General features: G+C 47.9%; 1 protein-coding gene across 1 annotated transcript; it reads right to left on the bottom strand.

Annotated features, from left to right (window-relative positions):
- On the bottom strand, positions 1-25,154 carry PODXL2 (podocalyxin like 2). The gene is made up of 8 exons (XM_018068462.2): positions 24,997-25,154; positions 18,911-19,204; positions 8,665-9,551; positions 7,572-7,646; positions 4,503-4,659; positions 3,560-3,621; positions 1,740-1,919; positions 1-1,392 (listed from the first exon to the last, which is right to left on the bottom strand). Exons 1-8 carry the CDS (start codon positions 25,112-25,114, stop codon positions 1,183-1,185), a joined length of 1,983 nt encoding a protein of 660 aa, XP_017923951.1. The 5' UTR covers positions 25,115-25,154; the 3' UTR covers positions 1-1,182.

The raw sequence follows: 25,154 nt of genomic DNA, 5'->3' as shown, positions 1-25,154 counted from the left end.
GCAGAGAGCTGGAGACTCAAAGTTGCCTGAGGCATGCCTGAGAAACGTTCATTGGGGAGCCCTTAGATCGACTCTCATCTCATCTGGCTTACACTTGCTTAAATAAAATAATTTTAAAGATGTTACCCCGATTTACACCCGTGGGACATAAAACACTTCCACCCTCCTCTCAGGGCAGGATGCTGAAACGGAAACAAAAGGACCAGAAAATTACCTGTTTCTGAGTTTTAACTTTTCCAACTGTTTATAAAGTCTCACACAGTCTTTATTTTTACCTCAAAATGACCAACTGAAACCAAACTATCCTGAAAAATAGAACTGGAGTGGAAAAGGCCTGACAGTCTAAAACTGAGATTTAGACATGGGATACTTTGCTGATGATTTCCCAGGCTGTTTCGTTAAAGAGGCATGTAAATGTCATTTTTGAGCAACTCTCCAACCTAAAGCAAATTTCCAGCTAAGATGCTGCACCATGGCACCAAATTCTCTGTAACCAGTGAAGCAAGGGTAAAGTGCTCAAACTTTGCAAACTCAGCTTGGAGCTGTGGAGCTGAAAAAGAGAGTGGGGCTGTTTGTAGTACCAGGGGTGAAATAAGATGACAGCAGGGGGGATGTTTTCCCCGAATGTAAACATCAGCTCTCATCTAATTAGCAGCTGAATGCTAGAGCACTACAAAACCTGTTTTCACATGTGGAATGCAAACTCTGCCCAGGACATCGACTGAATCCTGGCTCCCCTCCATTCAGAATGCACAGGTGTTACTGCACCTGCACAGACTGAACACGATCTCAAGGTCAGGATCTGGAAAGTGAATTTACTCTCCAAATCTGGACTTTTGGTGGCCGACAGCCTCACCATCTTGCTTCTTAAGCCCAGCCACTCTCAGCCACTACAAGAGAGCTACATTTAAGTGCATTTAAAGGTGATAAAAGCATTGGTGCTACTGATAGGAACACACACACAGAGACCTACAAACCCACCCCTCCCACTTCCCTCTGTTCAGTGATCCTCCTGGTTCCAAGCCTCAGATGCAGGCTCAGGACTTCTACTGGGAAGATTTGCCCAAAGACCTGTTCCAAGGTTTTAAGAAGTTCCTGAGAAGCCACCTGATCCCACGGTCCATCAGTCAAGATAGGAGAGAAACAAGTGTATTTAAGAGGGTGGTTCCCCCCGTTCTTTTTCTAAAGATGCGTGTCTTCCTCAAACACATCAACATCCTCGCTCGCCTGCTTATTGATCAGGACATCCCAGCTGTCGGGGCCATTGATGGTGTTCCCACCGTTCACGCTTGGCTTCTTCTCCTGCATTTCTGACTGGCTGTCACTGGCCACATCCAAGGTGGGGTTGTCATGGCAGCCGTTCTCAACAAAGCGCAGCTCCTCCCCGTGCGACTGGAAAGGACGAGAGGAACACAAATGGAGACAAAGGAGGACAGGTCTTAAAGCTGCTGAGAAGCACAATCAGGTCAGGCTACAGGGGTCACTGAGAACTTTGCAGGGTCAGTGGGAAAAGGTAAATTTGCCCCTAGCCCAGCCCTCACAGTGGAAATGAGCTGTCCTAAGCACAGCAAGAGACAGGTTTGCATTCTTGCCTGAATGGACGCCCTCGCTGCTCCAGCAGTGTATCCAGCTATATCCCATAAGTGGACAGGGGAGAACAATCTCCCTCTTAACTTTCCAATCCCCTCCTTCCCAATGGCTAAGAGCCTAGCCACCTTCTCCACCCATCCAGAGCTCACCATGTTCTTCATTTTGGGCAGGCGCCTCTGCCAGCAGTTGTATATGAGCCCCAGCACAATGATGATGGCACAGATGGAGCCAATGATCACCAGCACCACAAAGAGCTTCCCATAATCACTGCGTGTCTGGTTGGGGTGCGACTGGCAGCTTGTGGTGGTTGAGTAGTTTTGGATACCAATCTGGAAGGAAGAAAGCAGTATACTAAATGTCCTGGCCTGCAGTCAGGTGGGATCCTGTTCAGACTTTCCAGGGTCCAAGTACAGGACCACCACTGCGGGCAGAGGAACTAAAAGCCAGGGTTGGAGAGTCAGAAAGTCTAGTCTTATGTGACTAGAAGGCACATAACTAAATATAACACCATTTTCCATAAAAGCTGACACTTCAGCAAATGACAGTAGGCACAATCTTATCTTGATCACCTGCACAAAGATCACACCTATGTGCATGACAAGGAGGCTTTCATGGGACAAACCACCCAAGACAAACTACGATCATAGAATCATGGACCACTGATGGGTAAGAGGCTTTGGTGACTACTTGGCAGAGAATGTAACCATAACAAATAGGTTTTCATTAAAGCTGAGGTCCTAAGAGGGCATAGCAGTCTTTTTGAGGTCTTGAAAGTGGACAGCTGCCCACTGATCCTAAAAGCTTAGGAATAGCTGCCATAGAAATGGGTCCCCTGTGGCTGTCAGCAAACAGCCCCACATCGGTCCCAGTGACTTAGATTTCAAACAGGTTATGTATCAATACTAAGTATGATGGGTGTAAGAGAATATCCTCCCTCCTCCTTCCAATCTCATGCCAGCACAAGGTCAGTGCAGTGAGTAGTGTTTCATTATTGATAGAGCTGGAGAGTTGGAGGCATGTGGTGAGGCTGCTCTGGTAGGACTCAGGTTAACATCGGGCCACAACTGCAAAGTCAGACCTTGCACCAAGACAAATCCATCTTTCTGGACAGTTCTAGGTGCTGATACTTTAGTCACACAATTTCTACAGGGTTGGCTTTTTGCACTTTCTCTGGTGTAAGCCAATCAATACAGCACTGAGCACTTAATTTGCTTTGTCTGATTGCACCAGTTTCTTAGGTCAGGGAAAAAACTGAGAGCAGACAGTCAACAAGGCAATGGCCCAACCCTGCTGCTAAAATCAGCAAAATTACTCCCAGTAGTGTAAAAAACCCAAGCAGAATCAGGCCTACATATCCTGTAAGGCGAAGGGGAAAAACCCCAGAGATCATGGGACCAATTTGTCCTCTTCTTTATCCTCTTCCAAGCTGCCCAGGGTTAGAAAGGAATATGTGAGAGCTAGAGGCAGCTGGCAGAGGAATCTGGCATCCATCATCTCTGGTCCTCCGCCTGCCCTTGTGTAGGCAGTTGTCTAAAGGAGTGAAACAGACCCTGGGATTGCAGAAGGCATGTGAACATGTCAAGAGAAGCCAATGTATATAAAAAACCAGCTGTAGGGTGAGTAGGGCCAAATCAGGGACTCTGCAGCACCCACATTGCCACTGACAATAGCATAGAAGGGATGACACCAAGAATCCCAACAAAATGAATGTGTGAAAAGCAGTTTCACAACAAAGACAGAAAAGCTGGGAGGAAATAACCCATAGTTACTCTCTTAAAGAGAGCAGACATTTGATGGCCTGGCAACTACCAGTGAGGGCAGAAGGGAGTTTGCCAAGCGTCTGACTCATCTGTTCGCCTGCTGTGGGTTCAGCACTTGGTTAGACTGAGATATGCTCCCAGTTTTCAAGTTGCTTATTTTAATTGTATAGCCAGTCTTAACAAATGGATGCAGGCAGACAGGTTCTTACCTCAGCTAAGCTCCTCTTAACATCCCCCAGTGCCATGAGAACATCTTTTGTAGGGATAACGCCTGTAAAGTAGAGGAAGAGATCAGTGCTGCTCTCAGCTCAGGTTACTCAGTCAGATGTATTCATCAGTCTGAAATCCCTAACAGGATGGAGGCAGGGGAACACACATTTTTGTTCATTGGTGCTTTATGTCAGGAGGCTGAAAGAACTCAAGGACCACAGACAAGGGTATCTCCAAATATTCTCTAAATAAGTAAAAAAAATCCAGGGAAAACTGATATCAAAGCCACCTAGATACCCTTCCCACTGCCACAGCAGCTCTCAACATCTGTGTCTGCTCTGGGAGCAAGCAGCAACACTCAAAAAGTCATGGATGCAGGTTCATATAGGTCATTTAGGCCATAATGTCAACATTGAAGGCCTCTGTCACTAAGCAGGCAACAGAAGCAGTACAGGAGAAGGACCTCCATACCAAAATGGGAATAAAGAGATGGTAAAATGTTCCACGTTCACTGTCAGCTTTTGTTTCTTTGGGGATGCAGGGGACACACCATCAGGACTATCCTAATTCAGACAAGACTTAAGATCTGATAGGTTAGGAAGTGAACCAAGAGCAGGATGTCATACCCTGCCATTGCATCCTGCCCATGGAGTACATAAGCACCAGGAGAAAGCTGACAGATGCTAAGGTGAAGGCAATCCAGGGAGAGAGCAAATTGCAGATACAGAGCTTTGTACAAGCAGCGAGGGGCAAGACAGAAGGCAGATGTGAAGAGTCTTATGTCCTCAGTCCCCCTCCATTCCTCAAGTCTAGTGAACGCTGGGAACTGGTGGGATTGAAAGGGAAAGCAAAAGCTCATTCCAACATGGCTGAGCACATCCATTTGGGAGATCCTTAAATGCACCCCCACATCACAGGAAGGCTCCTTCTCCCAGCACTTACCCTGTTCCCCTGCCAGTGTCATTAGCAAGTGCTTGTCGTTCTCGTTGGGTTTGCTCAGAGAGATCAGCCAGCGGTCCTGCAGTCCATCCGCCTGTCTGGAGAAGGCATCCTCCACCAGTGCCAACAGCTGGGGACCCCTCTCCAACCGAAACTCCTCCTGCCATGGGAAAGGAACCTTGGTGAGCACATGGTGGGAACAGGGCAGATGTAGCACTGCAGGGATGGTATGGCTGAGACCCCACACCAGGTGTGCCCAAAAGCCAGCAGTGTTAAACCTGGTGCAACAGTCCCCTGCACATCCCCAGTGCCCCAGGCTGGATCTACATACATCTCCTGATGCACCAACCCTCCTCCTTGGTTCCTGTGGCTGCCATATGTCCCACACCAAGCCCAGTTCCTCTGGCACACAGGGATCCTGAAGCAACATTATGTGTAAGGTAAGAAGGAATCAGGCTCTTCCCCACAGCCAGCGCTGGGTCAGCGGGTGCCGCTCAGCCTGACATGCTCCAGCCATCCCTCAGCAGGCTCCTTTGCCGCTTTCTCACTCCTGTGTTTCTATTCTTATCTCCAGTTGCCATGCCAACCTGAAGGCCACACAGATGATTAATAAAATGGAGAGCTCTTGTTGCCATGGCAATTTGAAGCGCTCAGGGCAGGCACAGGCCTGTGCCAAAAATGGCCTAATTGGAAAAGACATCGATGACTGGGGCCTGAATCACAAGGGCCTGCCAGTGCCTACTCTCATCAGGGTATGGATTTTGGCATGGGGAGGCAGGAGGAAGCAGCACTGTGATGCAGCACCATGAACTGCAGCTCCCACTCATGGCCCCACTGCCAGCCTGAGGCTCTCTTTTGGAGGATGCAGAGGAAGGAGGAGCAGCTGAGGCCAGGAGCAGGACAGAAGCAAGATGTTTCTGGTGATGAAGAAAGCAGAGGCTGTAGAGTACTGACAAATTCTCCATGGTGGAGAGAAGGGAGCAGTGAAGGAGTCTGAATGCACACACACCTAGGTAGAGATCACCTCCCGATACACGGCCAGGTACCACTGTTGGGTCAGATCCTGCAGACCTCACTTGGGCAAAAATCCCAGCTATGTTGAGCGAGAGATGTGCCCAGAAAGAGACGGAAGTGATTCCCTTGCCCAGAGCCCATTGGGAAGACAAATGGCCTTCCAGCTTAACCCAGCAATACAGACATCATCCCTACAGCAGGTAAAAGCCTGGTGCTATGAAGTATATTAAAGCTCAAGGTCCAACCCTCTGGAAGGGGTTAAGCACCCTACTTGTCCCTTGGCTTTTCAGTGGGACTCAGTACTACACCAGATCATGGCACCAAAACATAGAAAATACGTGTAGAATCCTCATTTGCACTAATTTAAATTACAGTACTTGCAACACACATTCTTCCTCACAAACACAACAGGGCTCAGGTACAGAAAGCAGAAAACAAAAGGGACAGGCAGACTGTAGGTGAAGTGCCCAAACTGAGTAAATTACCACTGGTAGGACACAAACTGCATCAAGATCAGTGGAAAGGAGAAGAGCTTGATTCCAGCTTCGCTCATGCAAAGTGGTAATGGAAGGCAGGGAATGAAGTGATGCTCATGTTAAATATGTATGTCGACAAATGTCCCTTTGAATAAGGGGTAGTACAGCACAAATCATTCACTGGGAAATATGTTTTGAAACATGAAATCAAGTAGAAAAACAGTTCAGCCCTGCCTATTCCACGGCACCATCTTCCTTCAGCAAGGCAGAAGTGAGGATTTAACAGCAAAGACATAATTTGATCAAGAGACATCTGCACATCTGCTTTTCAGTTCTCACCCTTACAGTGGTTTAAACAACACAAATGCAAATGAACACAGGAAGGAAGTTACTATGTATTACAAAATTACCTAGCATTTTAAGTCCACAGAGATGGGAGAAAGAGTGATGGGGACTAGGACATGGAGGAAACAGGGCAGCAGGACTGTGGTTTTCAAGGACTGATTTTCTGCATTGCAGTTGTTAACTGTAGCAGAGATACTTAAAACTCTTCCAAATGGCTTGTCTAAATCAGGAGGAAAAAGAGTGACTTTTCATCTACTCTTAGAGCATTCAACATGCTTTACTGTGTATAGACATTTCCCCATTTTCCATGTTCCCAGAAAGTTCACCTTAAAAAAAAAATAAAACCCAACCAACCAACAACTCACCAGTAGCAGCAATAGGTCAGTGCAGGAACAAGACCAGGTGGCTCTGCCCAGAGCAGGAGCCTCAGAAAGCAAGAGTGCAGACACAGAAGGCCAGAACACAGTTCCTCAATTAAACATTTTGGTCTCAGGCTGTCAGGCTCATAATAATTTCTTAGAATATGAAAGACACCTTGACCCCAGGCCTTGCACAACTGGTTTTTAAGTGCCTGATAAAAGGCCAAGCAGAAGTGAACAAGCTCTTTTACCAGGGATCCACAAGGGACTCTGGGCTCATGAATTAACTGCAGCTTTATGAGGATGGATGGACCTCTGCATTGGATTAGCAGAGTATGGCTGGTTAACAGACCCAGATAACACATAAGATAAGAGGGTGGGGAGAGGAGGCCCTTAAGGATGATTTAGTGATAGCTGTTTGGTACTTAACCATGCACACTGTAAATGGGAGTCCCTATTCCTCTGAGCCATCAGAGGATCATTACTATATGCTGGAAGGAAAAGGAAGTGAAGGAAGGAGAATTGCACTTCAATCCTGCCACATTTCCTACCAGTAAGAGGTATAATGTTAAAAGCTCTCATGTCTCATGACAATCCAGGTACAGACTGGCACAGACCACAAGCCAGAAGTTAGTGAAAAATCCAATATGGTACTGACATGTGCTAGACTTAGAGCAAAATCATCTCTCTCCGCCCACTCTTTGGGGAACAGAAATATTTCTGTCCTCCTCTCCTTCTCTTCACAGACTCTACAGGGAAGTTGAGATTTAGTGCTTTTAAAATGTTTTGTAGTGAAAGCAGACATCAAGAGCTAGGCCTGCCTCTTCTTCTCTAAGCGCCATTCCCCTGTGCCATCAAATCTCTTTGGACTGACTTACACAGTCAATGTTATCCGACATATTCAGGATGATGTAATTTTTTCCCGCAAGGTTGCTCCAGTCTTTGCAGATCACCTGGAGAGACAAGACAAAGACAGCTGAGTTCAGCTAGTGAATGCTGCTAAAAGCACAGGGTACACAAGGGACAGAAGCAAGGTGCCATACCCCCTGAGAAGCACTTCTCAAAGGATGTGACTGTCCTCTAACTCTCTGTACTGAGGAGGAATCACCATTTCAGTGACAGTGCATGTAGCAGGAACAAAGTCACTACACCACCTTGCCATGGACCAGCTTACTTTCCACCTCTGTCTAGGAGGACTCAGGTTCTCAGCAGAAAGCTCTCTAGCCTGCAGCCTTATCACCACTTAACACGAAACCTAACCAGGAGCCTCTGCAGACTTTAAACAGACTGGTGAGACAAGGCAGCACTTTGCAGGCAGGATAGGATGCACAGAGGGGCTAAGTCACTTGTTCAGGCTCCTGAGTACCAAAGGGCAGAAAGCAAAATTAAAAGCTTTGCTTGGTACTTTCTTACCAGTCAACTCCTGCTACATATCTTCTTTTAACCAGCTGCCAGTTTGCTGGATTTAGGAACTACAGTTTACCACACCCCTCCTCTCCCACAGGCTCTCCCAGAACAACATCCTCACAGGTCACTGTACTCTGCTCCACCTGCTCTGCATCTGGTCCCTGCAGGCAGCAGCAGCAAAAATAGCACTTTCTTCTCACTCCCTTTCCAGAAATCCTTGGGGCTATTTTTGTCCTGACACTTCCAGTAATGAAGGCTGAGGAAACAAGGAGCTTTCTCTGCTGTGCATGCTCCAGAGGGAAGGTATTCTGCTTCTGTTTATTGGAAGCAGGATTTTGTGTAGCTGGGAAGATGTGAGGGGTCAGGGTTTTCACCAAGGATGACGGATACCCTTAAGAAGTGCTGCGAAAAACCCTCCCTGAAAGTTCACTCACCTGGCTGGGTGAACAGACAAAACTCCTTCCACCAGTCAGACTTAAGGATGGGGTTAAACACCCCCACAAGAGGGAAGGACCCAAGTATCTCCACTGCAACCTCCCACCCATTCCCTGCTCCCAGTGCTACCTGTGCTGAGTCCCAGGGCAGCTCTGTTGGCAGCTCGGCCATGCGGGCATCCCCAGCCTGCGGTGACAAGCTCCTCTCTGCTGCCACAGTCTCAGTGGCTGACTCAGTGTCATTCCAAATGGGATCCAGCACAGGCTCATCAGCTCTGTCCCACGGAGACACAGAAGTGGGATGCTGCTCACTCCCAGAACGAGTCTGGGTGTCTGGGGAGCCGCTTGCAGGAGAGGGTGTCCCCACAGGCATTTCTACTGTCTGCTCCATTTCAGTCAACATCGTGGGCTTCAGCATCTCCCACCCCACCGTGGGCTCTGAGACCTCCTCTCTGGCCGAATGTTCTTCCACACCAGCCTCCACCGTGGTCTCTGCAAGCTCTGCTCCTGTGGTACTCACAGCAAGCTCTGAATCTGCTCCCCCAACAGCCCAAGTGTCCCCAGTTGTCACCTCAAAGAGTTCTTCTGAAAGACTGGGAGATCTTGCACCAACAGTAGTAGAAAAAATAGAGGACACAGGTAGAAGACCTGGTCCCATGCTGCTCCCAAGGTCTACGCCTGGAGAAACAGAGTCCTCTTCTTGCCCTCCTATGGCTGCTTCAGTCACAATACCTGGCCTGGCGGAAGCTGTGGAAAACAGAAGGGAGAAGGAGTCCTCTTGGTCCACTGGTTCAGAAGATGTAACTTCTGGCCCGGAGGTCTGGAGGCTCTCCACTCCTCCTCTTGAGTGGTCTATAGGGAGCAGCCCCTCCTCTTCCTCTAGCGTAGAGAAAGGCGTGTGCAGGTCAGGCTCAACAAATTCTGCTGGTGGCTGGACAGTGGCTGTTTCCCAGTTGTCCACCTGTGTCCCATTCCGTTTCAGCAATGCCTTCTGAGATGCAGCAGGAAAGCTGTAATCTAGGAAAAGATCCAAAATACTTCATGTCACATCCAAAGCAACTAAGAACTCTGAAAGGCAGAGAGCTGGCCCCATTATAGGTGTCCAGCCAGAGACTGGGTCAAGTGGCAGAGACCTTCTAAGAACAGGTAGCCTAACACAGCAAAGAACAATCCCATCCAATAAGTGCACTTCTCCAGCACCCTATCCCATCCCAGTGAATCCACATTTCCTAGGGACAATTTGCATATCCATTCTCTCCACTCCTTTCTGTCCTGAGGCATTTTTACAGACAATAATAAGAGTTTTGACACCTGGCATATTTAATTTGAGGTTATGAGTGTTAGAAATCAGGCTGGGACTAGGCTGGGACCCAGAGATTCATTTCAGATGCAAATCAGAAAGACAGGGGTACTAGCAGCAGTCAGCCACAAGCTAAATGAGAAATACTAGAGAAGAGAAACAAAAGCACAGCAAACCAAATCCTCCTCCCTGGCACACCCAAGGAATACCACCAAAATCTGAACCAACCTGGGCATCTTTGAAACGCAGCATTTCGGTTTGTACAGCACTTCATAGCATAAAAGTCATCCCCCAAACATCTGCATTATGAGACTCCCGCGTCAATAACGAACAGTTTTGTTTTGCTACAGCAGCCAAAACTAACTCCCCTCCCTTCAGCTTCAGCCCGTTTGTTCTGTGGTTCTAACCATGAATGCATTTTTTGTTGCTAGACAAATGTAGATGCTGAAAAGGAAGATGCATGTCACAAATGTAAGGTCAGAGCAGGCAGGGGTTTCTTCTGGAGGCCAGCAAGGCCACCCCAGGATAAGAAAAGTATCTGTAAGATCAGACATGTTTAGTTCAGAGTGGCAGGCACAAATCCAGCAGGCATAAATCAGCCTTCATCTTTCTTGAGAAACTGCCCATACCCACGGAGCTCTGTTTCAGGAGTTTGCATCCCAATTAACTCCCTTTCTCCCCAAGACAAGCACAGCACATTCTCAGAGAAAGGGAAGGAAGACGATCCCTTCACAGCCAGAAATGAGCCCCCTGCCCTGTCTATGGTTATTAAGCAAGTGACTGTCTGAAATCCCCAAGGCTCCTGTCTCCTCTCCTGCCTGCCAAAGCAGATGCTCCACTGAGCACAGTGGGCAGCAGCTGTCTGGATGCCTTACAGAGATCTGCACAAAAAAACTCCATGCATCCCTGACTCAAATCCATTGCTTTGCTGCTGCCAGAGCAAGTGTGAGCTCCCAGGCAGAGAGGGCCATGTCATCAAACACACTCATTGCCCTGGATATTCCTGGGGAATCAAGACTGCCCATGCTACTCCTGCATGCTCTTTCCCATCTGTCCTGAGCAGAGAACACACTGCTCCATCCGCCCCAAAACAGGAGGTGCAAAGATGCTCCTGTTTAGCTGGCAAGCAACTTCCCTAACCCACAGCTCATTTCCTACATGCTGTCAGCAGCTCCTTCCAGATGTTGCCCAAAGATGAGCATGATCCAGCTGCTGACCTTCAGAGTCATGGTGTTGGGACTGTCTCCCAGTTCTGTCTGCGAAGAAGCCACTGAGATTTACTGACATTGCAGGCAGAAGCCAGGTCATTTTGCTGCTGTGTTTCACTAGAGAGCATCATCCTGACTGAGGCTCTACCCAGGGACCCTGAGCATTAAAAGATTTTTGCTACCCAACAGCCTTCCTGGTGATGCTCCCCCAGAGGCCATGGAGGCTGTTAAGAGCAATCAGCAGCAGCACAGACAAAAAGCTCCATCTCTCCTCCACTGTCTGGCACTGGTCTTCCCAAAGGCCCACACCCACAGGTACACACACCAGTGTCTGCAGACACAGTCACTGCCTTGCTAGATGGATGGTGGGTAACAGCAGGAACAGCCACGGACCATGGGACTGAGGGCATTTGGTTGGGACACTCTTCAGACAGATGATAAAAGTTTAGTGCATCTCCCAGGGCTCTGCTACTCCTCCTGCTCCAGGGATACTCAGGGTTTGCACCAAAAACCCCAGCAAGAACGCTGCCTGCCCTGACACACTGCGGGTGAAAAGTGAGGCTTTCGCCCCTTAAAACAAGGCCCTGTCAGATGAGATGTTATTTTCAAGGATCAGTGATCCAATCTGCCATCCCCGTTGCCTAAAGACACTCTCAGCTATTCTCGACTCCTCTGCACCTCCTCTCTTCCCTGCTCCTCTTCCCACCTGGAGGAGAGCACGAACTGGCAGATGGGCACAGCAAAAAAACAAACTACAAAAAGCAGCATGAGGTTTGTCCCACGGGAACAAGAAATGCTCCCAGCCTGTCAGCTCTCCTTTGAAGTCACACATTCAACCTTTCCTTAAAGTGCTCTATCACAGATTAGTTAGCTCCCATGGGGGAAAGCCCTGCATGGTGCAGCCACGCAGCCTTTCCACCAACAAGATCTAAAGATGCCAGAGGGACTGACGCCTCTGCCATCTCTCCTGGGCAATGAAAGTCCAGGGAGAACCCATCCCACTCTCTCCCAGCAGACTTCCATCTTACAAGGCAGCCAAAGACTGAAACCTGAGCTACTTCTCTGGGACAACAAATCCACAAAGTAGAAGCAGACACAGGAATCCTCACACTTGCTACTGTGTTAAGATTACCACTTGTCATCAGTTTCCCCACTACCCCGCTTACTAAGCTTGGAGAATTTTTCCTCTGTCTGGTTCATAAGACCCCACTGATTAGAAAATGAACTCCCCTCAAATCTTGTGAGGGCTGTTACTCAGATTCATGTGGGGAACAGTGACACTTGAGACATTTTGGTCAGTGGTGCTGGTTTGTGCTCCTTAAAACAAGGAGCCCTCCACACAACACAGTTACCAAAGGGGTTCAATCACTTCCCAGGTTCAGGCAGGATCACAGAATCATCAAGGTTGGAACACCCCTTCAAGATCTAGTCCAACCATCAGCACAGCACCATCATAATTACCCCTAAACCATATCCCCAGGTGCCACATACAGATGCCAGTGATGATGAGTCAATCCTTCCTTCCAGACTTTTAGCTAGACATTTAGTTCCTGTCTGGAATCAGCTCCTACTCTCTTACAAACAAGGGCATCTGCCAATTTGTCAAGATCAGGTCTCTTTAAGGTACTCATATTTTCTTTTAGTTTATATCTCTCTTCTACAGTTTGAAGGAATTTTTGCACCCTGTACATCTTTGTGGTATGATCCCAGTCCTTAAGCTGGTCACAGCATCTTCTTCTAAAGGCTCCCTCCAGACAAGTTGGCCTCTGTCACTCATCATCTGTGCAATGCAGAGCTAAGAACTTCCCCATTTGAAGAGTCTTCTCAGCATTTCCCTGGATTGTTCTACCCCCAGCCCTAAGGGAAATCGAAGGGCATCTCTCATGTTTAGCAGCTCTTCCAGCATTCTGGCAGCAGTTCCCCTTCATTAAGTGGTCTTCTCGAACAACCCACTTGGCCCACCGGGTTCTCCTCTACCTTCAGCAGACCTTCTACACCCTGCTCCCACGCTCTGGGCACATGGAAGTGCACCCACAGACCCTACCACCTTCCTAGGCCAGTGCTATCCACTCCCATTCCCACCAGCTTTTGTGGAGAGAAACATCAGCCATGGAACAGAGAGGCCAGAGAGACACAGGTGATCTGGGTTTCTGCTGCAGAGATGAGGCAGAGTCTTCTGATAAAGGAGGCAGGTATCATGGAGCTGGATGTGGTGCCAGACTTACCTGGCTCATTTATCAGCTCATCTAATTTCAGCGAGGAAGCAGAGCACTGCCAAACCCATGGTTGCCTGAGGAGGTTATAACTGCACACACTATCAGCTCCTTCCCTGCCAGGGTCTGCTGTCTCCCACCAGGATCAGCAGTAGGCTGGAGCACAGAAGGAGCTTGTGGCCACACACAGAGGTGGCACACACCACGTACCTCCTTTCCAGCCACAAACAAGAGCAGCCAAGCCATGATGGAGCCAGCCTGATCACAAAGGGGCACAGCTCAGGAGAACCATCTGCTGGAGCCATGAAACTGTCCCAACACCTCTGGCCAAACAGTCTAGCAAGGGATGGACCAGATGAGTTAAAGCAGGCAGCCACAGCTCCAAATCACACACCCTCCCAGAGCTTCTCAGTCACACCATCCCCTTGGGAGTCTGGTTCACCAATATGAAATTCCACACCTCTACCTCACCTCTTTGCCACCACATCATTAGCTACACCCCTTAATGCTTTCCATCAGTGGTGATATTACTCATATTGCAGTATCCAGCTGCCTCCCACAATCCTCCAGCTTTTCCCTTCCAAGCTCTCTCACAAAGACCCTCAGGGGCTATTTTCTAAAGAAACCATCTTGCACAGCCCTCCTGCTGTTCCAAGTCCTGACCTTTGCATCTCCCAGCAGACCTAGGTCTGGGTCACACAGATGCATTTTCTTCACCTGGGGAGATGATTTTCCCTGGGAGAGGTGAACATGAGCTTCAAACCTCTGCAAAAGCCGCCATTCAAGTAATGTCTTGCTTCCTCTGAAATCAATACCAAAACTTCCCTGACACCAGATGGGCCAAGACATGGCATTGTGCCAAAGCATGATTCCCCAGCCAGACATTTAATTCATTACATTTCTGCTTCTCCTTCATTCAGAAGAGCAGGTCTCAGTTACTGTCCTACAAGGTTCCCTACCTTGTATTTGCTATTAACAGTTTAAAGTAACTGTGACAGCTCAGGAAGAGGGTGATCCTCATTGTTTTTAGTACACATAACCTGGCCATAAGGTCTTTATTGGATTAACTGAAACATGTTAACCAGTGATTGAATTACTGATAACTAGAGGGCACTGTAATAAAAACAAGAACATTCCTGGGCTCCCACCACAACACATAGCACCATTCATACTAAAGCACCTGCCAACTTTTGGAAGCACAAGGTGCACTCTACTGACTGCTAAAACTGCAGCCAGGTCTGAGGCCGTATCTGCTTCCCTTTTTGCAATATAAAACAGCGAGACTTACTGCAAAAAGTCATACTCCAGCTGATTGAAACTGCAGGGGGATTTCAAAGAGGCAAAATACAATTACTGGTGCTGGAATTGAGCCAGTTGGGGCTAATATACTAATCTCCCAGAAGAGCTTGGAGAAGTTACTATCTCCGACTCTAAGACACCAGGTCCACACACACAAAAGAGATCATAATCAAAAGAGACACCCAGGGTAGCAAAGTTGTTAGGTCTCATTATGGCTGGAATTTGCTTGAGGCAGACACCAGGCACCAAGTGCTACAGTTGTTCCCCAAATAGCCTCATACCTCTTTCCTGCTGAGTGCAGGACTGCAGTAAAGCTGGAATAAGCCATCCTCATCCAAACAGTCAGGGACAGCTGCACCAGAACAACACTATGCACAGAGAAACTCTCTTGTCACAGGTCAGCCTTTGCCAGCAATGTCTTGACCGAGATGGCTTGTCCCAAGGCAGATCACCCAATGTGTCAGTGTACTCTAAACCAGGGCATAAACAAGAGGCATCCCGGGAGCTGAGCTCGGCAGGCGGCTGCTCAGCGCTAAGCTGCTTATGTAGACAGCCTTTACCAGGTGCTTCATTTCATTAATGCTTGGGTTGAAGATGGTATTAAGAACCGCAGATTTGCTGTCAGTCTGGATGAAGAAGCAGCAGATTTCAGTAAGGCTGAAAGATACTGAGATCTCTCTGGCCAGAAGCAAGTAATTCATCATGGAAGGGAGTGAATCTCACTAGCAGAGGAGATGGAAAGTATTTGATTCCATTAGCTTGTCAGAAAACTTACTTTTCTTTGAATACAGTCCTAAGTTGTCTGTTCTGCTATTCCCCATCCTAGCTCTCCTGGGATTCCCTTCTGCTAATTACTATGAATAATTAAAAGATTACAATTTTCTCCCCCACCCCCCAAAGCGCCACATGCCGTCCTAGTGAATCACCAATCTATAAGACTAGACTTGATACCTCCCAGCACAGTCATGCCTTGGTCTTCAAGCACCTTGGAGCTGAAAGAGCAGACCCTGGCTGTAATGAAGTGAGCCTCATGCCAGTCCACCATCACACTGGAAGATGCACTCCAGTCCTTGGAGGCTCAGCTGTTGGGCAGGGGATGAGAGGGACTAAGTGACCTCATCCACTAGAGACTCACAGGCCTTGCATCAGTTTTCAGAAGTTCACACTTCCCAGCAGTTAATGATTAGCCTGCCTCAACCTAGAGCCTTCACTGGAAGGGGAACATATGGGATGGTGCTTTCTGACCAAAACGAAGGAGAACACCAAGAGGTGCAAATCAGGGAGCACTCTGGGATGGACACACCACCAGGTAACTCTTTCATTAAAAATCAGGACTCAAAAAGACCTACAGTCCTAATGACTCCCATCTTCTAGCCCTAAAGCTAGATGACATCTTGCATTTGTTGCCCAGTGTGGTAGCAGGAGACATGATAGACCAGAAGATTCCAGGCAACATAAGACTGGGAAGGTGGGAAGAAAGGAAAGGAGGACAGGAAGGGCCAGATGTGAGTCCCTGCAGGTTCACTCTATCTTCAGAGTTGATCTGGGGTTCAGGCCAATTTACTACCAAAGGTGAAGCAAAGCAGCCACACCCAAACTACAACCTAAGAAGCTTCCAGGTCCCCTGGAAGCCTGAAAGGATGCAGAAGTAACAGGTTCACAGCTCCACTGACTTGCCTTCTGGCTAAAGTACAAGGCACACGCTGCTTCTTTCCATAAGGATATGGTATCCACATTCCCACCAGACCTAATCCATCTCTTCCACATGCGGCTCCACTGGGTAGCAGCTGTGCATGGGGGGGTAGCACACATGCAAGTGCACACTTCTCTGCACCCTCAGAGAGAATGAGACAAATGTCAGGGCCCTTCCACAGGCTGGTGCTCACTGATGTCAATATAGATTCACTGTTCCGCAGCATAAATCTGCAAAAGCACATTATTCAGGAGAACCAGAGCCCCAGGCTGAGCTGTGCTCTGCCAGTGGGGGTTTGTTCTCACTTTCTAATGGACTAACAGGTGGTCCTATCTGCCACATGTTTTCCAGAAATATTTTTAAAAGATGTTCGAGTGCGCTTAAAAAAAAAAAAAAAAAAAAAAAAAAGAGCAGCAGCTGCAGAGCTGCAGATTGTTATTACTTTTTAGCTCTTGCAGCCTCAAAGTCACACAAAGGCAGGGGAGTCTCCCCACATAGGCTTCAGAAGGACATAAAAAAAAGAGAGATGACTAATGCAGTTTTGAAATAGCAGGAGATCTGGCCTATCTGCAAGACCACCAGCAGTTCCAGGCCCAATATCTTTACACCAAACATGGAAAGAAGCCAGCACAGGTCTCCTTTCATAGTAAGGAATTTTCACTCTCTAGTAGTACAACAATGCTGTTTTGTGCCTTGACTGATGCAATATCTCTGATGTGTGCCTGGGACAGAGTACCAACTATGCCGGGTTACAGCACACAGAAAGAAATCTCACATAAGGAAAACTTACACCATAAACTTTTTTTCTCCTTTAACAGCAGCTGTTGAAAACTGTTTAATGGATTTATACATTGAAAATAACCTAACAGATGTCATCACACAGTTCCACAAGGTATCACATGGCATCTGTCACACATGCAGCACGTAAGATTCACTGGTTGTGTGCCTCTCTCATACAGAGGCCTTGCATGACAGGAGAAGGCTGCCCAATTTAGGGATGCTATTACAATATCCTTTATTGTAAAATGACACACAGCAGGTTTCTAATTAAATTTTAAGTAGAAATGTGCTCCCAGCTCTTGAATAATTCAAAATGTTCTATTAACCAAGGTTCTAAAATGCCATTGAGACATGAGCTCTGGACACAGCAACGGTCAGGGGAAGAAACAGTGCTTGGAAGCACAGCAGCAGTTAGCTGGGCAGCGGATAGGGCAGGGTATGCAAAAGGACAGCTGAAAGAGCACATCTGTTCATGGAGGAAAGTACTGCAGGCAAGAACGGAAGGAGAGAGGAGCGTGTTCTGCATGCAAATGGGGCGAGGCACGTGCAAGAGGCAAGGCTGGGTTCGGTACCCAGTCATCTCGCTCTCAATGCACAAGCACATGCTGTTCTCCAAGTCACGTCCAGATCTGTGAGTACACGCAGGTGCCTGCTGGCACACCAATAAAAGCGCCGCTGAGCGCTGCCACCGCGTGAGAGCGGCTGAGCCAGAGCCTGTCCCGGGGATGCGCTGGCAGGAACGGGCACCATCCACCCCCGGCATCCCTGCGGAGGCACAGCTGCCCCACGGCCAGGTCTGCAAGCGCCCCGGGGGCCAGGGAGCCACAGGGCAGCAACAGCACGGCCAGATAAGTTCAGCAGCAATGTCAGCGAGCAAAGGGCTTTGGAGACCTAAGCTGGGATGGCCCTTGCCCCCATAGTGTGCACTGTGCCCCAGTGGGCAGCCCCAGCTGTAGCTCTGCAGCAGCCTCACCCCTGTGTGAGCACAGGTGTTCTTTAAGGTCACAGAAGTAGGAATGAAGATAAAATGAGACTTGTGCTTTCTAACTGCAGACCTCTGTCAGATCTGCTGAGAGGAAGGCAGCAATATCAGCTGAGGGAGGAGGGGTAAGGCTGAATCCTGGCCTTTGGGTAACACTTAATACATGCCCCACATGACACTTAAGAGCAGGAGCATGTGAAATAATCTCCTAAGCTACTGGAAACCCTGCAATGCTCCTCCTCCTTCCCCCCATCCTTCTTGAGAGTATCTCAAAGCCAACAAGGGCCCTGGGGGGAGACCACTGAGGGGCTCAGTGATCTCAAAAAAACACTCCACAGAGGAAAGCAAGCTCAAATGCTAATGAAACCCATTTTGGTCATAACTCCTCAGGAAGCAGCAGGACAGGGTAGACAACAACACTGTCTTCTCTTGGTCAAGTCCACACTGAATTCATAGACTGAGGAATCCAGAATTTGACCCAGGCAACCCAGCTTTGACTCAAACCCTAAAATGGCCTTGATCTCTGAGTCAGGCTCTTGAGACCCTAAAGTTGTGCTTAATAGACAGCAACAGAAAGAAAGGAGAGAGAAGAGAGTATAAAAGAGGGAGAGAGAGAAAGAAAGACATGAAGCAATGGGAAACTAGGTGGAGGGCAATACTTTCCCCAGCTCATAGCAGCTCAGGAATAAAGGCTCAACTGTAACTTGGTTTCTAAAGCCTGTGCTTGCTCAGGGTTCACTGGGGACACATCAGGCACTGAGGTGAGAAAATAGAGCTGACGTTTAATCTCAGGCCCTCTTAGCAAGAGTTGTGTCAAAGCAGGAAGACAGATCCCTGCATTCTTCCATCTCCCCAGGGCCCCTGCAGAGTGAGGAGGAAGTATGGGGTAAAAATAACCTACCTGTTGCCGGTCCCAAGTCCAGGCTGGAGTCGTTGAGCTCTCCCCCATCTTCCCAGAAGTACTGCGGGGGCTGCAAGATCTTGGACTCCTCATTCTCCTCGCTGGCAAAGCCTGACCCTGGGGCAGCATGCAGAGAGCCAGGGGCAAGATCTGGCTCTGCAGTCTCCGGGCTGGTTTGCTCATGGGAATTCATGGCCTCCAGGTGGGACATCATGGCAAACTCCAGCAGGGAAGTTGACGTGAGGCCATCGGCAGTTGGGTCCTCCGAAGATGCAAGACAGAGGCACAAGGTCCCTGTATAATGACAGTAAAACCACATCAGAGCTCGGACTGACACTCACTAGGCTTGTCTTCCCCTTGCAGCGGGCTCCTGCCAAACCAAGCTACTCCTCAGATGGGCTGTACTCTCAGCTGATGGGGAAAACTAGGATATTTTGGGAAACATCCACAACCATGCAGATGAGCATTCACATGGAGGAGTCTCAGCCATCTAGCCTGGGGCACCTCTCTTCAATAGGGCACTGATGGTTCACCCTTTCCAAGGTGTTTTTGCCTCTGAAAGGATGGGGTGCCCTGTTATTCATCCATCCTGGAGAGGAGGTGGAATGTCTTACACTTCAGCCATGAAACTCTGGCCTTGTGAAGACAATGATAGTTTCCTATCCAACTGTCCTGATCCACAGCTATATTTTATGCAGGGGGACTGATTCAAACCAATATTATTTACAACTCCAATATTAATCATATTTTAAATCATGAAGCTGAAAATCTATTTTTAAGTCATTAACTTGGACTTCATTTTGCATTCACAATGTTGGTTTTCATAAGAAGGGGCTGACCATCAGAGGTAAGAATTAAAATGTGACAACAGCAAACATCTACTTAACACTAAGGAAGGAAGCATGCTGCATTTTACACTTTTCTTTCAACGTTATACCCTTGTTATTTCCATTTTATCTATTAGAAGGTTTGACTGACACTTCTTGATTCCTAGATGAGACTTTAATTGTGATTTGTGTCAAGGTACATTCACATGCATATTGAACTTCAATCAAAATGCAAGAAAACAGCACCTGGAACTTGGCTTTATTCAGCTGATAAATACCATGATAAATATGGAGACATAAGGAAAAAATAAAATTACCAAAACATGTTTTACATTTAAAACAGTTTTGTTAAGCAAGCAAAGTAACTAATTTGGGTGAACTGAACAATTTGCTTCCCAGTCCTCTGTTCTTCAGCATATCAAAACTAGAAGATCTCATCCTCTCACAGCTGATTTTTATTCATAGATTAGAAGAAAAAAGGACACATTTTCTCGCTTTCTCAGCTCATACTCAGTTTCTCAATTCTTAATGAACTAGTCACTGAACTGAACTAATTGAATAAGCTGAAATTAAGACTAATTTGGTATTTTTCTTTGATAACCGATTTTCTAGACAACAGAAATGCAGCAGATCTAATCCATCTGGACTTTAGTCAAATATCTGATAGAGTGTCTCACGCAGAATTACCAGAGACGCAAGAGAAGACAGTAATAAGCAGGAAAACTGTATGGCATTGGCTATACAAAAAATTACAGAGGCTTGTGCTGGAGGGGGGCTATTAGTGGAATTCCTCGAGGTTTGTCCTTGGATCTGCTGTTCTTTCACATTTTCCTAAGTGACCTTGGAATTAAAATTAGGAACATGATAACAAAATTAGCCAAGGACACAAAGCGAGGAGACATCCTCACTGCACAGACTGTAGGTACAGCTAGGTGATCTTGAGAATGGGAATAACAGAAATAGTATGAAAAGAAATAGTACAAAGTGATAAGTCATCCCCTTGAGAACTAGCACAAAACATTTCTGATACAAGATAGGAAAACATCCATTAGAAATGTCTTAAGAGACGAAACTCCTGTATTAGAAACAGCTCTGAGATATCACTGGAATGCAGATGTGAAAATCCTTGCAGAGTCCCGAAGTATTAGAAGTAGAGAGCTTTTACAAAGCAGTGCTGAGACATCACCTGGATGCTGCACACAGATCTGGATACACGTGGCCTGAAATGATTTAAGCAGAGCTGAACTGCCTTGAGGCAAGGGCACAGACTAGGCAACCTCCCGAGGTTGCTTCTCACCACTGTGTCCTACAATTTCACATCTCAGAAGGGCAAATTCAAATTAAGACAAGTGTTAAGATGAGCTGTGGGGCAATGGCAGATGGGTTGGCCCTGGTGCTTTTGCTGAAAACATAAGCCTGTTGGCACACAAAGTTTGGGAATTGCTGCTAACCTGCCAGACTGATTACCAAAGCAGTCCTGGGAACATTAAAATCCAGAAATGAATTTCTCAAGTCTTCTGCCTGCTCTGACACTCCACTTTCTTCCACTACTCTCTGAACTGAGCAAAATCCAATATTGGTTACCCTTTCCCATATGCACTTGGGCTAGGCTTCAGCACTTCTCAATCTCGTTTATTTTGCTCTATTGATCCAAGTCAAGATCAGCTGAGGCCAGCACAGCAACAAAAAAGGGAACAGCAGAGTATCAAAGGGGAAGGAAGCTACTGCAGCATCACTGAGCCAACCAAAATGCCTCAGGGCATCCCTGGGAATGTGCCTGCTCCCTGGAGCCCTGCACACACAGTGAAGTCCACAGCTGGAAACAAGAGCTCACACATCTCCTATGCATGAGCACGGATCCAAGAGAGACCTGGCCAGGCCCCCATGCCAATCCAGTGGTGCTCAGCAGGCTCCAACACAATGCCCAGGCTGGGCTTCCCCAGCTGACACAAGACACCTGCATCACTGACAGAGAGCACTGAGCCCTGTGCAGCCCACCAGAGAGAGCACCTGTCTTGAGGAGCTTACAGCTTAAGCAAACATGACAGAGAGCAGCAAGAAGGAGAAAAGAAACATTATTCTCAAAGTTATCCACCAAAGGAGAGCAGAAGGACAGGGAGACACCAAGTGGTCCAAGACCACATGGAATATTTGATATATTTGTGACTGTAACTAACTGCCTGGATCCTAAGTAAGCTCTTTATATGCCCCAATGCTTCAGTTTCCCCCAGTTCCCATTAGCAGACATGGTTGATGTGGCACCTCGGCTTTCCAGCCACACTACAAAACACATCCTGGGTCTCCCAGGTAGCAAGGCAAAGTCTCAAAATGTAACTGCGCCAGCTCCCAGGCTGGCTCAGGCCTTTTTTTCCATCAGCTACACCATGTTTGGGCTGCCTCCAGACTCAGCCACAGTCCATCCCACCACTTCTCAACAGACATCTCATGGCAAGTGAACCTGGGCATCCAGAGAGTTATTTCCATCCATGAAGGAAGTTTGGATGCTGGGAGTTTGTTTACCCTCCTTTAACTCTGAAGTGTTTACCCAGTTAAAACCCCCTAAGCTGCATTATCTGGTTTACTGGGATGCTGTGCTTTCCTCAGCCCAAGATAAGAATGAGTCATGCACAGCCTGAGCAAGCCAGGTTTCTCCTGGGGTGGATCTAGAGTAAGACCTTGGGGCCTGATCCACAGGCACAGGATGCAGAGACTGGCCTGGGGGAACCCTCCGTGCCAGCACCAGCCCGAATGCCACAGGGCTAACAGAACTATCACACCAGGGTAAAAATCAGTACCTCTCCAGACAGCATCCTGACACCACTTCATTCATACCATCTGCACCAGCAGCAAAAACTCAATGGGCTGAGGTGCCAAACAGCAGCCCCAAGATTTGGCACCTTCCCCCTCTCTTCCAAGCATCTCATAAAGGAGCTCCATGCAGCTGTCAAGTCCAAGGCAAAGAAAGAATCAAAGCACAAGCTGAGCTGGGAGGCAGGGGAGCACAGCTGAGAGAGGAAATCTAATGCCCAAGACCTCGGTGCCAGGCCGTTTTCCTCCTTGGATGGGGAACAGGGATTAGACAACTTCTATCAGCCATCAGTCTCCCAATTTTGTATTCTAAAAGGCAGATCAAGAGATAGGAATAAAGAAACACAAACGAATAAAGCCCGGCAACTGTAGATGGGAGGGAGCAGGGAACGGAGCCAGGGCTTGCCAGCTGCTTCAATGGGGCGTTTGTCTCTCATTTCTATTTTTGCGGCACCTCTGCGTAACCTGGAGGAGATGAGGCTCTGCATGCTAAAGAGGGCAGCCAGCCTTCAGGGAAACAGCAGGGCTGTGAGCACCGGAGGAAAGCCCTCCTCAGAACAGACAGAGGAGGAGCGAGAAATGAGAGAAAGTGGGAGAGGTAGCTGGAGGGGGGAGAGGGAACAAAGGCAGAGAGCACCGAAACCAGCACGGGAGCTCCGCGGCGGCTGCGAGCTGTCCTGCTGCTGGTACCCACAAAGATGACACGTGGAGGTAACAATGGCCTTGCAAAAGGTGCTTCACCTCTATAAGGAGCAGAATGGGGCAATTCCAACAGCAGGGAATAATACTGTAACGTTACCTTTCCAAGTTCACTGGAAAAAAGCTGGCCATGGGGACACACCGATGAAATGAGTTTTCTAGTTGTTGACCCCACTGATCCCACAGCAAACAGTTCCAACTCATAGAGAAGCTTGCTCTGTTCAGCTCAGCAGAGGATTCAAGAAAACAGGACAAGGAGATGGGGGAGTTTGGCTCAACAGCAGAAGAAAATACCTGACAAAAAATTATCTGCCATCTCTCTCCCAAACTGCTGTGAATAAGAGCAGTTCCACAGTTCTAAACAATTCTAAAACAATCTCAAAATATTTTCTACATTAGCTGACCAAGAACTGCTTCATCCCTTTGCCACAAAGCAAGCCACCTCTCCACTGGACAAGGCAGCTGTTTAAAATAGGCTCCCAACTGGCCTATTGAATAGGACTAGGAGTGAAAGAGGAAATAAGTAATTTCTGTGTCCAGCTGAAATGAGAGGAGGGATTTGGGGAGATGAAATGGATCCTGGCTGTGACTATGTCAAAATTTTCTTGCTTTTTAATTAATAACAAGCAAACTTCAATTTCTCTCCAAGGAACATACAACCATCCCTTAAGATGTCATCACATTGGCTTGATCTATGGAATATTCTTCAGTTTACCCAACAGAAGGTTGGTTTTACCTCTCCTTCATGTGTGTTGTGGCTACACCACAGTGCCACGGAGGCAGGATCAGCCTGCTGAAGGGAAGAATATTTGCCTGGAGCACACTCTGACTTACCTGTCTCTCACCACCAACTAGCAGAGCCTGCACACTCCTCCCAAGCACAGTTGCACAATGGCTGCCAGGGAGGGGGGTCAGAGCATCTTGGTGTTGCCAATGCAGCAGCCGCAACAATGTCCATCTGGCCCTGCTACCGTTGACCTTCCTTTCAAGCCCACCCCACACCCAGGAGCTACCCAACAATGTTATTTCCTAGGAGAGCTGGGTCAGGAATGGGTCATTTACTGATAATCGGTTAGGACAGAAACACAATGACCAGATGAGGGAAGCATCTGCCAGGGATATTCCCTCCCCCAGACCACCACGCCTGGAAAGGCCGGGGAGCAAGGCCCAAGGGCAGAGAGGAGAGAGGCCTCAGGGCAGAACAGCCAACGGCATAAACCACTTCCAGAACATAACAAAACACAGACCAATTTAAATAACAAAAAAGGATCCCAACCGTGGCCAGTGGAGGAAGAGAAGAAAATGTCCTTTGACTGAGGGATGTCCAAGCTGATTCCCACACAGTCACCTGGAGTCTCTGCACACCAAACCTTCAACAGCTTGCACAGGGAAGCACACAGGATGACCGTATATCAAACCAAGTCCCTTTGATGCTAATTCAGACTTACAGACCATAGCTGTTCTGGGACACCTCTACCTAAGACCTCTCCCAGCCTAGCTCCCACATGGCCTTATCGCTGCTCTCCCATGCTGCACTAGAGTACTTACACATCCAGCCATGTCCCTAATCTCTGAGATCATTTCCAATTAGGGCTTCGGAAAATAAGATCAGACTGCCATCCTCCTCCAGTACTGCCAGCAATCAGGTCCCTTACGGAGCATCCCTCTAAAACTATCCACCTTCTCACGGCTCCAGTACATTTTAGAAAGCAATGGGAAAAGCACTTGGGGCAGCAGGGAGCACATACTTACCAACCTGCACCAACAAGAGGGACGAGGCACAACTGAAGAAGCCCTTGCAACGGGACAGCTTTTTAAAGGGATGCTGTGCCAGCATCTTTGAGCTTTTACAGCTCTTTACAGCAAGCATAATGAGACAGCTCCGACACTCGGCTACAGGGAGTGTGTGT

Source organism: Manacus vitellinus, unplaced genomic scaffold, assembly GCF_001715985.3.
Source record: "Manacus vitellinus isolate BGI_N305 unplaced genomic scaffold, ASM171598v3 scaffold_14_pilon, whole genome shotgun sequence".
Classification (NCBI taxonomy): Eukaryota; Metazoa; Chordata; class Aves; order Passeriformes; family Pipridae; genus Manacus; species Manacus vitellinus.
Note: the sequence above shows the minus strand (reverse complement) of the source record. Positions and strands in the feature narration are given on the sequence as shown.